Genomic DNA, 16,499 nt, shown 5'->3' with positions numbered 1-16,499 from the left:
TAGATCTATGGCACTAGGAAAATGATACGTGTTAGAAGCATTTACTCTGCTTCAATTTTTAAACAACTTGTCAGAAAATAAATCTGAACTGACATGTCTTAATTTTCCTCCTTTCTTTCGTTGGATCGGTTATGTTTGTGCTAACTGTGCGGGGGGAGTCCAGGGTTGTGGAAGAACCTACTTTTGGCAGAGTGTACATTGAACTGTGAGTTTAAGTATCACTTGTTTCTTTACACTGTGTTTGAGTCAAAGCTACACAAATGTAATGATAATTGCCTATGTTAGCTTGAATTTTTTACTGGAAATCCAAAAAAAAAAGGAAAAATACATGAATGTCATTCTCTCTGTTAACAGTTTATACAAAGCCGCAGTTGCGCAGAGCAAGGCAGCTTACACAGCTCTTGGACGCAGGCAAGATAACTCACTGTGTGTGTCCATCTGCTTTTACAGGATATCTTGTTCATCTAAAATAGCTTTTTACTGTTAACATATTTACTGTTAGGTTCATGCCGAATATCACATATTGACAGCATAATCAGTCACGTAGTGATAAGCCCGAAAATTGTTTCCTTTCAGCTGTGATAAACAAAAGCCCCCTGCCGCCCCCCCACCCCCACCCGTCCCCCGAGTGCTGAAAGATGACTGCCGTAGATATTTCAACTTTGTTTTGGCACATTGGTGTATTTGATTTATGAAATTCTTTAAAGTTTTATATGTATTGTGGAAGGAGTATAGACTCTGGAGTCAGTCAGATGTGGATTCAAATCCTGCCTCTGCCATTTGCTAGCTGTGGCGTCTTGGGCAAGTTACTCAGCCTCCCTTTGCCTTAGTTTTCTTATCTATAAAATGGGAGTCAAAGCAGAAAGTACCTCACAGTGCTGTGATTGGGATTAATGAATGAATGCATGTGATGCACGGCACAGAGCAAATCAAGTATGTGTCACTTAGTATTAATACAGTGTCTGGGAGGTGAACAGAAGGTTTTTATAATTATTTATAAAAGTTTTTCCCTCATAGCATTCTGTGAGAGATCAGAATTCCCCATTTTCTTGAGACGATAAGTGAGGCACAGATGACCTGCCTGTGTAAACAGAATAAATACTGAGCTTTAATAATGTCCGAATACATGATTCATCAGAAACAGGGGAGTTTTGTTTTATTTATGGGAATCAAGAGACAACCTTGTTGATGAGGTTATTATTAAGTCAGCCCAACGTGGTGAGCGGGGAGTCTAAGAAATCTCTTGATTTTAATAAGACCCTTCAGTATTTTATTATCAAGATGTTATTGTCAGCTGGATAACAGAATTGGAATTTTAAGCATGGAAAAATTTTATAGGAAAAGATTTATGTTCCGATTTTTTAAATCGTATAAAATGTGAGTCCTTTCACTGTTTTAAACTAAAAAAAAAAAAAAAATCCGGTTACCCATTCCAGCCAGTGTTCCTTTTATTCCTATTTTTCTTTAGGAAAGATGTTAATAGTTTTAGTGTTTTTTGACTTACAAGCTATATCTTTATAATAGATTTTTACCTTTTGAAACACAATATTGACAAAACTAATATTCCATGTGCTTTTATTTTCATGGATTATAAATTAACTAGTTTTATGATTGGAATTTTTTTTAAATATAAAATTGTCTCGCCTTTAAAAAACATATTTTTTTTATTTTAAAGAAATGTCTATCAAGGAGGCAGAACTGTAGTTATTGTTCCCATAGTGTTAACATCTTCAAGGTATTCATTTGACCAAAATGTGATTCATACTGTTCCTGAACTTTGCTATAAAAAGGGGGAAAAATAAAAGAGAAATCTTTGATTTGTCACCTCCTGTCTCAGATCCATTTACGTTTAGGTGGTTGTTATGCTCACTACTTCGTCATCAAGGAAAACCAGCTCCTTCCCAAGTCCTTGCAGCTTCCTTCAGTGTCATTTCACTATAATGCTCATGAGATGCCCTCGGAAGTTAACTCTTGTTTATACTAATTAGCCTCTGCTAAAACTGGCTTCATTGTACAGCCCTCTGCTTAAAGTTGCAGAATCTATCAGTGACGTTAAGTGAAGACTTACTGTATATAGATTTCCTAATCATGGTAATTCGTTTTAAAAGAAGTTCACAACAGGCTTCTCCAGTAAAGAAAGAAAAGTCAAAATAGGACCTAGAGTACTTGGATGTATTGACATTTTTAATAAGTGAGCAGTTATTGGTGTGTATGCAACAAATGGTGCCATAAAATCTGTAGTCTGTTACTAAGGGAGTTGATATTTAAGATTTGGAAATATCCTGTGTGTACTTGTTTTATTATTAGCCACTGATTACAGAAATCATTTTGCAGAGAAAACTTTCAGAGTAAACTTTAAACGGAAATGTTGGTCACAGACTGTAATCTCTAGTTAACAAAAATTTTATTGGCTTCCACCTTGGTAAATCTTGAGTCTTTTCTTGGCCCCATTGATTCCTTTTGATGGTTTCGTGAAATTCTCAGGTTGTGTTTCTTCTCTCTCTACTCTCTTCTGCCCTTACGGGACTACAATTATATGCTGCTTAGGCTTTCCATTAGGTTCCAGATGTCTTTTATGCTGTTTTTATTTTTTTCTTTGTTCATCATTTTGGATATTTTCTGCTAACCTATCTTCCAGTTCAGGAATCCCTTCTTCTGTTTGCCTAATGTCCTATTGTATTCATCTTCCTAATTCTTAATTTCAGTTATAGTTTTTAGGTTTAGAATTTTCTTTTGACTTTCTTATGGACTCTAGGTCCCAGCTCAAATTCACCATTTTTTTTTTTTTTGCTACAATTTATGCAAATTTTTTTTTTTTACTATCTCAGTGCCAATCCTTCCCAGATTCCATGCTAACTTAATATCGTTTCACAGATTCTAAGTCCCTAGCATCTCTTCTTAAGAAGAAACTAAAAGGAAGAGAGGATAAAGGCTGAATGATAATCTAGGAAAAACTTTTCTTTGTTATCTCTATTTATAGAATATGAGGGTTTGAGAAATGTGATGACTGGAGATGTATTATGATTTTATCGTTAACAAGATATCTTTGATTTTTCTCATTTGTTCCATTTCTTTATATGGACTCTATGCCTAATGTTTCATGTTGAATTCAGTGTCTAAAGCGTTTATGGTAATGATAATTTTCTATTTGTGAAATGTTATTCATTCTTAACTTTAGTTTATGTTAATTGAATGTGATAGTTTGTGAGCTTTCAGCATCTAAAAATGGCATTTTAAAAACCCCTAAAAATTTTATTTTCTTACTCGTGATTTAAAACTTAAAATCAAAATGAAAACGGTTATGTAACATTTAGTTACATAATTTTTTTTTCCTGATAAGTCTCATGTAAAAAGTGCTTATAATAAAACTTCTTTTTAAATAATCTTGTATCTTCCCACATCTTTTATATTTGACACTCAGCATTTTATTATTAGAGAAAAAATGAACATGGTTGATGATGGAGGAAAAATGATTTAAACATAGTTATTTTTTGAATATGATAATTCAAGTAATGAATTCTGGAGCATGCATTTTATATTTTGAAATGGTCAGTTTTTCTTCTTATAGGATGTACAGTATTTTTAAAGTAATAGAATATTTGAAGATAGGTGAACAGATTTTTACAACTCTCTTTAACAATCAGTTCTTCAGGTGCCGGGAATGTAGCCGACCGAGTTTTGGCTCAGCTCTTAACGGAAATCGACGGCATTGAACAGCTAAGGGATGTGACCATTTTGGCAGCTACCAACCGCCCAGATAGAATAGACAAGGTAAGAAAGAAGGTCTGTGGGTGCCAAAGCATCAGGAACTGGACCATTCGACTATGTTATTTTTGTTAATGTCAGATTACTTTCTAATCAGTTTTTCATTTAGAGGATATTGAACGAATTTAAAGGAAATGGAAGAGAACAGAGAAAAGCTGTTGTTTATGCTTTTCTCGCTCATGGCTTGGTATTAATGCTTTACAGTAGCCTATAATTTATCCTAGTTTTTACCCACACCTGGTACAAAAGAGCTTGAGAAGTTTTTTAAGACAGACCTAGACATGAAAAGTTATTCTCGGGCCACCTCAAGGTTTGGGGGCCTTTTTTCAGCTCATCTTAGCATAAGTCAGAACCCCTGAGGCGGTGCCTTCCATCTTCTTTCGGCACGTCGGTCTGTGGATGGCTCGGGTCTCTTAGAGAAAATGCTGAACCAGATTTTGGGCAGAACTTGTCTCCAAAGTAGGAGATTGAAGGGATGGAAGTGGTTCTCCTTTTTTACCTCTTAGGGTTTTTTTTGCATCGCCGTTAGTGTTTCTTACCTGCTGATATATTTGTCTTGGAAGGCAGGTGATGTGTTTCTTTACCAGCAGCTCATCAGTGACAGTCTGCAGCATCACGGACTTTGAGAAATTAAAGTTTGGGAAATATCTTGCCAAAATTCTAGTCATTTTTGATCTTTTATGAAATCTTACCTTTAATACCTCAGTTCTAAAAACACCTAATTGTCCAAAATAAGTGTTTAAGAGCCAGTATTACTACACACCGTTAACATCTCTTGACTAATTAACCTTTGCTTCAGGAGCCTTCAGAGAAAAGTGCAAACGTATGTAATTGTATGTGTGTGTATTTGTGTGTGTTTGTATGAATGTCTGTGCATATATGTAAATACATACATATACACACACACATGCATACTTTGATTAGTTCTTAAAAATTAGAAGTCCATGTTTTTTTAACCAATTAATTTTGGATGAGTGCATTGAAACTAAGATATTGAAAGTGTTTGCTAGTTAGATATAAAGACCTAGTTTTACTCGGTCAGGAGGAATCTAAAAATCTTAATCTACTGTTCAAATTTTTGAAAAAATTATAATGTTTAATGTGTAATAGATGAAAATAAAATTATTACTCCCAGCAAAACATAAAATGGGTAAATGGGGAAAAGTGTTTTTAAGAATGATTTCCAGATCATCAGATGATTTACTGTGTTTTCAAATACAACTTAGAATGTAGTACATTGAATCATGGTCTAAATGTCTGTGTCCTATTCTGCAGTTACACACACACACACACACAAAAAACCTACTTTAAATAATTAGTGACTTTGTAAAAAATATTTTAATCATTATTTATTTTAGGTAGAATCTCATATTCATGTGGAATGTGACTTTTTTTTTTAACTGTGTTTTTGTTACTACTCACATGAGATGTGGTATATGAAAAGTCTATTTCCCATCCAGATTTTTTTTTCTCTGAAGAACTATTATGGAGATTGTGTAATAATACTTTTAAAAAAGTTTCGGCACATATGTGATTAGAAAATGGTGTTCGAAATGTGCCCCAAATGTGCTGAGAAAAACAAAACAGTTTAAGAGACAATTTAAAAAAAAAAGAACATTTCCTGTTACGAAATGAATGGACATAGTTTTCCCCACCTGTCTTGTCTGGGGGAAACCGTAAGTAGGAAGAGAATAAACGACAGAAGAATTAAAGTAAATTTCATGTGCTTGTGCTAAAAGGTATTTTGCTCTTCGCCTAAAACTGTGAAGAAAAAAAAAGGGCCATTTTAGTGTTGAAGAAGTACACATTTGGTCTAAGTTTGGCCATGTTCGATTTAGGTGTGTGTCCCGTGTGCTTTACAGTGAGTACTTTTGCCTGTTAGCCCATCACCTGTGTGTCATGATGACCCTAGGTCAGTGGTTAGGACAGGAGGAAGGCTTAGACTGTCAGGTGTGGAATCGGTATCATTGTGTGACCCATACATTGTGCATAGTTGGTTGTCAGTTTTGGACAATATTTCCGTTTCATGTAGTCTGGGGGAAGCTGAAACTGCATTTTCTTGGGGATGCTGGTGATTCAGCCAAGGAAGCGAGACACACAGCTCAAGAATCACGTTATTCTGCCTCCCGCCATGTCAAGCCCATTAATTATGCAGTATCACACTTGGCTGAGTAAAGTGATTGCTGCAGTCTCTGGTGGTCTGTCCAAGTCTCCACAGGCCTGCTACCTGCCCCCTGCCCCCAACTTACACGAAGAGAAGTTGCAGCCTCAAGTGTCCATGTTACATGTGAAGGAGAGAGGAAGGTTAATTAGATTGTGTGAGGTCACATAGACATACTGTCTTTAGATTGATGATGGTCTAGATTTCCTCATCAGGATACTTTAGGACAGCAAACAACAATTATTATTGATGCCTAAATAATAATAAAATGCCCAAACTCTCGGAGTTTATATTGTTCTTTGTTAGGCTGTTGCTCGTGTGGCCCCTTTAGAAGACTAGATAGCCTCTAGTCCACGACGTTTTCTGTATTTGTGTTGGGTATTAAGAAATGGTCATGTCTTTTTTCCTAGCCTCAAAATAGTTTAATTTTATGAATATTTTGAATTTAATCCCTTTGGTTATTTTTAGCACTGATACCTAGTATGTAATAGGTATCAGGTTCTCAATGATAATTATTCTAAGTATATCTCTAGCCTATAAACCTAATTTTCTTATCTTAGTAAACGTGTAGAATTTAAAAAATTCTGCTCTAAGCCATCCATGGAAAAGATTGCTCAGTTGAAGGAGATTTTAAAAGTTATGTAGGGGTCTTGAGTAATTCGGCTTTCAGAATTTTTCTAATTTAGTATGTTTAATTCATGGAAGTAATAAACGCGTTAATTTTCCTTTTGGCTTTTCTGCATGAGGAAATGTGCTTGATGAGTTAAATATGACATTAAATTTATATTTTTTAAATATTGCAAATTGAAAGTTGGTTTTATGGATAGATATCTTTGTAGCACGGAAATTTTTTAGTTAGTATATTTAGAAATGTCAGCAAATATATGTAGCTTCCAATTTTCAAATGAATTGTGTTCCAGAAATTTCTTCAGAAAAAGGTTACAGATGTTTGTAGATAGCTTTTCTCTTTACCCTTCCCAGTTATAAGTCCTGTTCTTTTAATACTGCTGTTCTCAGCTAAGTCAGAACTAAAAAATAAGCTGTTTGACCTAACAGACATAAAAAGTCTCAATGAATCGTCACGTTTTACTTTTTTACTTTCCTGTAAATATTTAAGGAAAGAATGCTTATTAATCTTTAATGTTGTTTATCAGAATGGTGTGGAGAGACTTTGGGGTTGGAAGGGGAGCTGCAGTGTGGTCAGACCTGGGAGGCCTCCTCCATGGTCATCTTCTAGTTTCAGCTTTACCAGCATTCTGCAGGACTCTCAGAAGTACTTACATTATTGTTGCTGGCTGGCGGGCGGGTGGTGTGTGTGCGCATGTGCACATGAATGTGCATGTGCGTGTGTGTGTTTTAAAGCTCCCGGTGTTTCCTTCCACTGCATCTTCTATAGTAGCGGCCGGGAAAGGTTCAACTTCCGGGGTGGGATACTGGGAGAGAGAAGAGACGTGGGCCAGAGGTCGCATGCATATATGGTTATATGTTAAGATGTCATTCAGATGTCAGGATAAAGACTGTGTATCCCAGAGTGTCAGCAAGCTGTGGCTGGCCCACCACCTGTGTTTGTATATCTCATGATCTAAAAATGGTTTGTACATATTTAATAGTTTGTACATGCTTGAAAAAAAGTCAAAAGAAGAATATTTTGTGTCGTGAAAATGATAGGAAATTCAAATTTCAGTACCCGTAAACAAAGCTTTATTGGAATAGTCTCACTGCTTTGCGAACGTATCGCCTGTGACTGTGTTTACACTACTGCAGTAGAGTAGTTACAGTAGGGGCTCATGGCTGTAAAGCCTAAATTATTTGCCATTTGGATTTTTATAGAAAAAGTTTGCTGACCATCGATCTACCCTTGTAAGCTTTTAGAAGTGTAGTAAAAGTCTAATGTATGTTGTTCACAATTTTTCTAAAGATTATTTAAATGTATTTATTGCATAAATTTTCTGAAGATAAATTACATAGGAGTCAATAACATAATAAGCTTAAAATAGACCAAAAATCGTAGGAAGGGTGTATTAACTTCTTGTTCTTTCAAATGTTCCATCTCTTCTTGAAAGTTCTTTTAATATTTAATCTTTTAGAATACATTTTCTTGGACTAAATAATTATATTTTCCAACTGAATGACTCACCAAAATCCATAAATGTAGAAATGTAGTTTGTTTATTATATGAATAATGTAAATATTTTTTCGTGGCACCTGAATCTTAAAAGTTGCATTGGTTTTTGCCTTTTTGTAATGGTAAGTTGAATGCCCTTTTTAGTATTTGTCATTATTGGGATTTTTCAGGCTTACATATTTAACTTCTTGAGAAGTTAAAATTACATTTAAATGTATTTGTTCGGTAAATAATATTTGATGATGTCAACATGCAAATAATTCATTTAGTCTTTTAGTAGAGAAAGAGTAATAACCAAATATAATTCTTACTGTCCTGGATAACCAGGTTCTGAAATAAATTATTTTTTTCAAGATTGGCGAGAACTGGGAGGGGTCGGTAGTGTAGTTGGCCTTCTGATGCGCCGAGCTCATCCAGCTCCCGCCCCGCGCTTCTCCAGCCTCTGCTCACTCACCCACGCTGACAGGGACCTGTTAACTCGTGAAGCGGACGGCTCGTCCGTGGCTCAGAGTGTTAGGGAGTTCTTTATTCTACTGAACCAGCAGCTGTTTGTCTCACTAAAGCTACTACACAACGGCCCGATTTTATTCCAAGATGCTGTAAAGAGAAGTTTTCGGTTTCTCTTATATATGGTTCTTTTTTATCTTTGAAAACTGTTATGTTGTCTTGTCTTTACATTGTCTCACCAACCAGTATTTTCTTCTCTGGGCTTGACAGCTTGTTATGTTTCATAGGATACTCTTATTCCATCTTCAGCATTTTTTATCCCTTTCTTCCTGAACTGCTGTCCTTTCCCTCACAGATTGCGGTGTCCACACGAATAAAGGCTGTGGTCTGACCAGCACGGACCATAGTGGGACACTGAGTGCCTTTAATGGGAACGCTGCTTCCGCTAATGCATTCCAGGGTTGTGTTAGTTTATTTGCCAGCTGAGTCAACACTGTAGACTGCTTTTGAATTTAAAGTCATCAATTACAAAACAAAAACAAAACTGAAAAGTCCAGGTGTTCCTGAGGCCTCTTCTGCTAAGTGATCACTTCCCCGCATGGGGCTTGTGCTGTTAATTCAAGTCTGAGAAGTTGAGCGAGGTACAGTCAGATCTCCAAGTCTTCCCTCAAATTCAGCTCCTGGCTACTCCTGCTTTCCATGTGCTCCCCAGGTGGTCTCTTCCTCAAGGCCAGGTGGTTTCCCAGTGTATCCATGGCGGCAGCTGCAAGGGCCTCAGGCCTTAGGAAGAGAGGAATTAAATCTTACCAAATTCATCTTATTAGATTTGATAGATCTTTCTAAGTTCTCGAGTGTGGGAACCTGCTTCTGCCATTTTCTGTGTCTCTTACATGCATCGATAGCAGAGGCATTGTATTTCTTAAATACCAAGAGGAATTTGTATAGCTTTTCCTGACTTTTTGAAAAATAGTTTAACATGTAGTCCAGGACCCCTAATTTAGGTGAGCTTCATGGAACATTTAATTGGCACAGAGATAGTCAGCGGCTGTTTTTGAAGAGTTAGCAAAGAGAACCCTGAAGAGAAAAGGATGATTAAGATTGCTCACGAGGGAGGAACGGGTGAAAGTATACATATTTGGGTAAAGAAATGCTTTCTGTTTTCTCTGACGTAAGTAGACAAGACACTAAATTCAGTGGAATGTAGATAAACTTAACTCAGAGGCTTTATATACTGTTAAAATGAAGATTTCAACATTAATCTGGTTTCAACCTTATAGGTATTTAAAATATATACATATTTTTTTAGCTTTAAAACAGTGCTGAAATATGTAATTTCCCCATCATTTACTTTTATTTATAGCTGCAGTTTCATATATTCATGCTGTTAGAAGTATTGTGTGAGGAGTTTTGTAATTTTCATCTTTGAACATTTTGTTAATGTTGTGGGCACAGCCGTTCCCAAACCTTAGTATTTCTGTTTGAGTTTTTGGAGTGTGCGTAGCATTGCAGAGGGACTTTTGCATGATGCAAGCAATATAATTGAGGAAGAGAGTCTAGAGGACACTGAGATTGGCACATGGAACAGATGACACAGGTGATAGGGACTAGAATGTTAGGTGCAAAATGTGATAGAAAAGCCTGAGATCGTCAGTGAGAAAAGCAAGCAATAGAAGAAACGGGACAGGCAGACACAGATGCCGGCTCGGTTCCTAACTCTGGCCCTGTTGCTGCTCGCACTGTGTACTCTTTGAAGTTATTTAGCCTCTCTGGGTCTCTGTTTAGAAATATAACTAGATAATCCCTGATATATCATTCACTTTCTACAATTCTCTTCTTTTATGACACAGACACAGATAATAATAGAGACTCCAAATGCTGCATAAAAGGATGCTAAAATATTTACTGAACCTATTTCTGAGGTTTTTGTTTTGTTTTTTTTTTAAAGCATTTTCGGGTACCACCTTTCCAAACTTTCTTGTTATTGAAAAGTTCCTTTCTTCAAGCAGATTATAAAGCAAGCAAATATTATCCAGGTGTGCAAAAATGACTTTACTTTTTAACCACTTGATTGTCATAAATGGTGGTGGGGGTGAGCCGTAAATCAGCCTCAAGGCTGCTGTTGTGTAATAAAAACCTTGGTTGACAGTTGAAGAACACGTAAATTTTTCACTGAAAATTTATTACTCTTTGAAAAAGGAAAACTCGCTGAGCTGCATATTTTCTCCTTTCACAGATGTCCGATCAGCCTGTAGTACTTTGGTCTACATAATATTTTAAAAACGTCTATGGATGGAAAAACAACTTCGAGTTAGAAGAGAAATGTCTAACTATATGATTATTTAAAGTTAATTCACTTTTAAATTTGAAAAAGCTTCTAGATTCCCATATTTGAGAACTAATGTTTAGTGTAGCCAAGAACTAAATCTGAAGCCACGTATTGAACGTTTTAAAGGCAGTGATGGCAGGGCTAGTTTGGGATTATTTTTAAAGTGCATAGAGAGTATTAACAATAATGTGCCGTTTTTATGCACATTTTCTTGTGACATTTTATTCTGTGTGTGCGTAAGACATGTGTTTAAAGTATTATAATTATAAAGCATGAACAGCTTCAACCTCGTCTGCAGTGCTGTGCTGGCATGTACATCAGAGTAGATTTGGAAAAATGCATCTTAGCTCTCTCATACTCTCCAGCCTCTCTCATCTGTTCTCTGCCAATAATTTTGGTCTTGCAGTTACTCTTTTTTGACACCAGGTGGAGATGCTCACCTGAAATGGTTCCTGAGTGCAGGCTCTGCTGCTTTCGCATGCTTTCCCCCACCAGCCAGAGGAGGAGCAGCTTCAGGAAATGAGGGGAACTGGCTTTGCTTTGAAAAGTAATAGTGGAAATGTGTGTGTGTCCTACCATGTAATTTATTTAACAAGTAACGATTGAAATTTAAGTGTAGATTATGTAAATTTGGGTAGGGAGGAGATGCGGACATTGGGAAAAGGGCAAGCTGACCAGTGGAGAGAGAACTGGCAGTCTTTCGGCGTGTGCTGTGCACCGGGCGTGTGCTGGCTGAGTTGCACGTGACGTCCACTGGTTCTAGACAAATGCAGGCACTTTCTATGTATCTTACACAATGCCATCGTAGTCCTTGGCTCAGTAAATTGTGCAAGATCAGTAGCGCTGTATGTGAAAACTGTAGTATACCATCAGCCAGTATAATAGCTTTTGTCACAGTGTGTCGATCTTTACTTCAAAAAGAGAAAGAGAAAAAAAGAGAGGGAGAAGAGAAGAGGAGAGAGAAGTGGAATTTGTATGTTATTATTGTAATTGTGTTTTGCTTTGTTCATTTGAGTTGGTTAGAATTGAACAAAATTAGCAAGCAGATGATAAACATCCCTTAATACTCCAAGGATAATTGAACCGAAGACTTAAGACATTTAGGCAGATACAGAATAAACTAAGCGGAGATTAGAAAGCGCCTTTGTTCTCTGTCTGTTTAAGTAAAGTTTTATTGGAACCCAGCTGCATAGACTGTTGGGCAGATAAGATGAAAGTATTTGCTATCCGGCCCTTTAAGAAAAAGTTTGCTGACCCCTGAACTAAAGTTTTGGACCTAAACTATTCAGATAAACCGTTTATTGGTTTGGATTGAGTCAGTCACCAAATATTTATTGAGCACCTGTTACGTGCCAGGCAGTGTGATAGGTGATGGAGAGGCAAAAACAAACGTGGCATGCAAAAATGTTTGACTTTCCTTTTTTATAGCCAATTATAACACAGGTCGCAAAAAGCTAATAGGAATGATAAGAGCTAGGAAATACTCATGAGACAGATCTCCTCTGTCCGAGGCAGTAATAACCTGCACCTCTGGACAGCCACCACGGCCATCATCCGACACCGTAGACGTTCCCGCTCCTTTTCTCTCTCTGGTTCTCTCGTCCCCTTTTTAGCTGCTCACTTGTTTCTTCCGTAGTGTTTATTCCCATACAGTTCCCTTTCTACAGTGCTCACTGTCGCTTTATCGTAAGCTCCAGGGGGCAAGGCGTCCGTTTCGTTCTCTGCTGGACGCAGTGCGGGGACGCGTGGCGCTCAGTTCGCAGGAGAGACTTGCCTCGTGTGTTCTTCTGATCAGCCACGATAGTGCGTTTGGAAAGCACCAGCGTTTTCATGTCTGCTATAATTTGCTGATTCAAAATGAAAATAATTTGCAGAGCTAAGCTGTGTGTCTTTTAAGTTTATTTATATGTCCTCCACTGAGGATACTAGTATTTCCTATTGTTTACCTCCTCACTTTCTCACCGGTTATATACTGTTCACGTGTTTTTTTTTTTCGGGGGGGGCGTGGATAAATATTTAGTAAAACACGGTTTGGGTGGTTGAGTAATGTGTTTGTTGACTGGAGAGATGCACATGAAGATTGATAAAGCTTTGTCAGCGATTCCGCCAGCCTTGCAGAAGTGACGTGGTTGTGCATTTAGTCACCATTAAAACGAATAATTCCTCATAAAACTTCTCTTTCTTTTCGTTATATTCGTGTGTGTATTTTGGTGACAGTGGATGGCCCTGCCTACAGAGTTTGCAAAATTAGTAAGAACTGTGAGGTTTCTGTGCGCTGGTATTTCACATTCACGTTCGTGACCTGAACCTGTGTTCCTTCAGGCAGTGAGAATAGCCACGTGTTCTCATAAGCAGCAAGGGTTTTCTTTATGGAAAACAGAAGTAAAAATGTCTAAACAAATGTATAATGTGTATATGGAAGATTATAGGTAGATCTACCTATATAAATACGAATAAATGAATCTTATGTGCTTTTATACATTTCAGTCCAGGATTTTTTTCTTAGATATTATATGTGAAATATAATATATAATATATATTACATTATATTATACATTATGTAAAATATAATGTACATAAAATGTAATATATAATATAGATATATAAATGTAATATACGTATATGTTATATAATATATATAACATAATATTATATAACATATAATATATAATATATGTAACATATAATATATAATATAGATATTATATTTGAAAAATAAGAAAGCAAAGTTGAGTACATGAAAGGAATCAGAAAAATCCAGAAATCATACTCAAAGCTAATAAGAATTATTGCCCTTCAGGTTGAGCAGGCATACAGCGGCCCTGATGTTCTTACGGCCCTGCCAAGTAGTGTTTCTCTTTGCGGCTTGGAGAGGAGAAAATCGATGTTCACAGAGATGAAGTAGCTCGCGGTGGCTCAGAACTAATGAGTCAGAAAGGCACATCCTAGGGTAGGGAACAATCTCTCTGGACACCTGGTTCTTTATTCTCCAGCCCGTCCATTTCTCGTGTATTGTCATGATGTGCCACCGAAGGATTACCCTGTGTGCTTTGTTTAAAATTTTTACATTTTACAACACTTACACTGTAGAGTTTTCAATTTTTTATTTTCTTGACGTAGTGCGCTTTTAAATAACCCGAGGAGAGAGTTATACAAAATGAAGTGATTTCCCAGTCCCGGGAGTGGTACGTGGAAGGGGTAGACACCTCCTCATTTGTCATTTAAAGTCAAAGCCATTGCTCTCCAATTTTAAGCTGATTTGTATTGTTTTGTTTTACCTTTCTCATCCCCATGATATTTATGAAGCCTTACATAGCCATGTATAAACATGCACACAATCACCATGATTTCTAAAGCTTGTTTTTGTTTAAAATATTTGATGTTTCAGAGTTTTTAAATAAAAGTATTGTGCATAAAGGAATTACCCAAAGGACTTTTATTACGTAAGTTGACTGCTAAAGAGACTGGCTAGTTATATGGTACTTTTTATCACTATAATTTATTTTCTTCATATCATTAACCAGGATTACCATGCCATGTTAGCCAGGAAATTGAGATGACTTCCTTCTGCAGCCCTTCACTTAAGATTCGCATATAGCTTTTCTAAATTCAGTTGTTTAGTTGTCCAAGGATAAATACTTTTCTTTGTTTAATGAATTCTCTTTTTTTAAAGCATTGATAACGTATTGTCTTTACTGTGATTTTAGGATATATTACCTATGAATCCTTGTCTTCTGGTTTAGTGTAAAACTGTTTAGCACAGATCATATCACCTAAATTTTTGGATAGCCCTCAGATTTTACACTGAATAAGACAATGCAAAGGACTTATTAAGCTTTTGGTTTGATGAAAAGACTGAGAAATCACAGGGCAACGAATAGAGATATGTTAAAGTCTTGTGGTGGCCTACGAAAAAGAGCACTAGTCTTGAGAATAGGGAAATTCAGGTTTTAGGGTTATATTTAATCCTGTAACTTTCAAATGACTCCATGTGGCTGCCCCCATCCCTACCTCTTACTCATCACAAATTTGACCTTTCCCCTTTTATAGTAGATCATAAAGCCAGGAAAAAGTGAAAGGTCAATGTAGTAACACACTGAAGGTGTCTTGTACATACATAAATGTTATATGAACGCCGGTTCTTATTATTAACTATTATTGTAGTCGGAGAACATTGTAAGCGCTGTCAACACCAAAGATGGCCTTAAAGCGACCCCTGTCGAACGCACGACTCACGCCGGGTGAATCCAGGGCGCTGGCCTTCAGCATTCCCGAGAGACTCCTGTTGAATAGAAGGTCTTTCTCCTTGGTTTCAGAAACATTAAATCAAGATGGCTTAATATCGATGTTTAGTTATTTTCTGTAATTGCCAAAAAGAAATTATAGGATCCTCCTAAAGGTAAATAAGGAGATCAAGAAAAATAAAAAAATGATGAGCCGAATTGTTCATTTTTATCGGCGTTATGTGTTCCTCAGATCGTTGAGATTAGACTGCAGGCAGGGACACAGCCTCTTGAGTTTTATTTATGTCAGTCTCTCTGTCACATCGATGATCTCCACTTTGGACAGTAATACGGCCCAGCATGGTTTCTGATTTTTTTTCATAGTCCATATTTGTTTATGTGTTATTTAAGTCTTGCGAAACTTAATTATTTCCATCATTCAAATATCAGTTTCTCTTCCATCAGAGAGAATAGTGACATGGAGTCATTTTGTCCGAATGGTTGATCGAAAGCACAAAATGTGGAGGATAGAAACTTAAATCCAGAATAGTGAATTTTTAAATTCTTTATCCAATTCCGAAGCATAAACATTTTTTGTTGTTGTTTTCACGGTTTTAAAAATCCTTCCAGAAGCATTTCCAGAGCACAGAAACTACGTTTAGGTTTTTCCTATGTGCTTCCTGATATTTTCATTTTGCAATATTGAATTTGCCATTTACTTTTGATGAAGTTGATATCTGTATAATACCTTTAAATTCTTATTTCTTGGAATTAAGGCAAGTACATAGATGGCCTTTAGTGGTCAAATCTGGTTTGTAACCTACTGTAATTTAGTTACTAGGGGCTGGTAGGGCGTCATTCATATATTTATAATTCTTGTTTCATGTATTTACAGCTATTCGATGATTATGATTGACCTTTTTCTCTAATGCATTTAAAACTTCATGGAAGTAAGGCTCTGCATAAACACTTATTTCGGCATGTGCATTTTCTTGGATTTATTTTCATTGGTTTTAAGTAACTTAACGTGTATAGAAATGTACATTTAAAAAGATGGTTCATCGCAAAGCTTTGCTTGAGGTCTTTGCTGGGAGGATGATTTAGACAGTTGGAGAGTGTTGCTTGCTTTACTATTTATCATTTTCCCAGACAAATCCATGGAGACAGGCTGCTGATAGGACAGAAGAAAAACAACAAAAACAAATACAGTGCTTTGGCCTGGAACTGAATTGTATTATCTCTGCTGTCAGCTAGAGTCTCTGCTCACTTACCCAGACAATCTCCCCGGGGATTAAAACTTCCCCTGCATTAGTGGTAGCCTTTAGTATGCTGCAGCCTCATATCCAGTTTAAAAAAATCTAGCTATAAACAGTTTTTAATAGCTTGCAAAATCCTCACCAGTTCAACATTTGGGGAGAGCAGTTATGCTGATGAATCAAACAGGAATGTCAA

General features: G+C 36.6%; 1 protein-coding gene across 2 annotated transcripts in view; it reads left to right on the top strand.

Annotated features, from left to right (window-relative positions):
• SPATA5 (spermatogenesis associated 5) overlaps positions 1-16,499 on the top strand; it is a 212,450-nt gene that overhangs the window by 73,396 nt on the left and 122,555 nt on the right. For both annotated transcript variants that reach the window (XM_023520433.1, XM_023520432.1), the window contains exon 13: positions 3,645-3,771. In XM_023520433.1, coding sequence (XP_023376201.1) covers positions 3,645-3,771 — 127 coding nt within the window. The remainder of the gene's footprint in view (positions 1-3,644; positions 3,772-16,499) is intronic.

The sequence above is a fragment of the Pteropus vampyrus genome, unplaced genomic scaffold, assembly GCF_000151845.1.
Source record: "Pteropus vampyrus isolate Shadow unplaced genomic scaffold, Pvam_2.0 Scaffold263, whole genome shotgun sequence".
Taxonomy (NCBI): Eukaryota; Metazoa; Chordata; class Mammalia; order Chiroptera; family Pteropodidae; genus Pteropus; species Pteropus vampyrus.
Note: the sequence above shows the minus strand (reverse complement) of the source record. Positions and strands in the feature narration are given on the sequence as shown.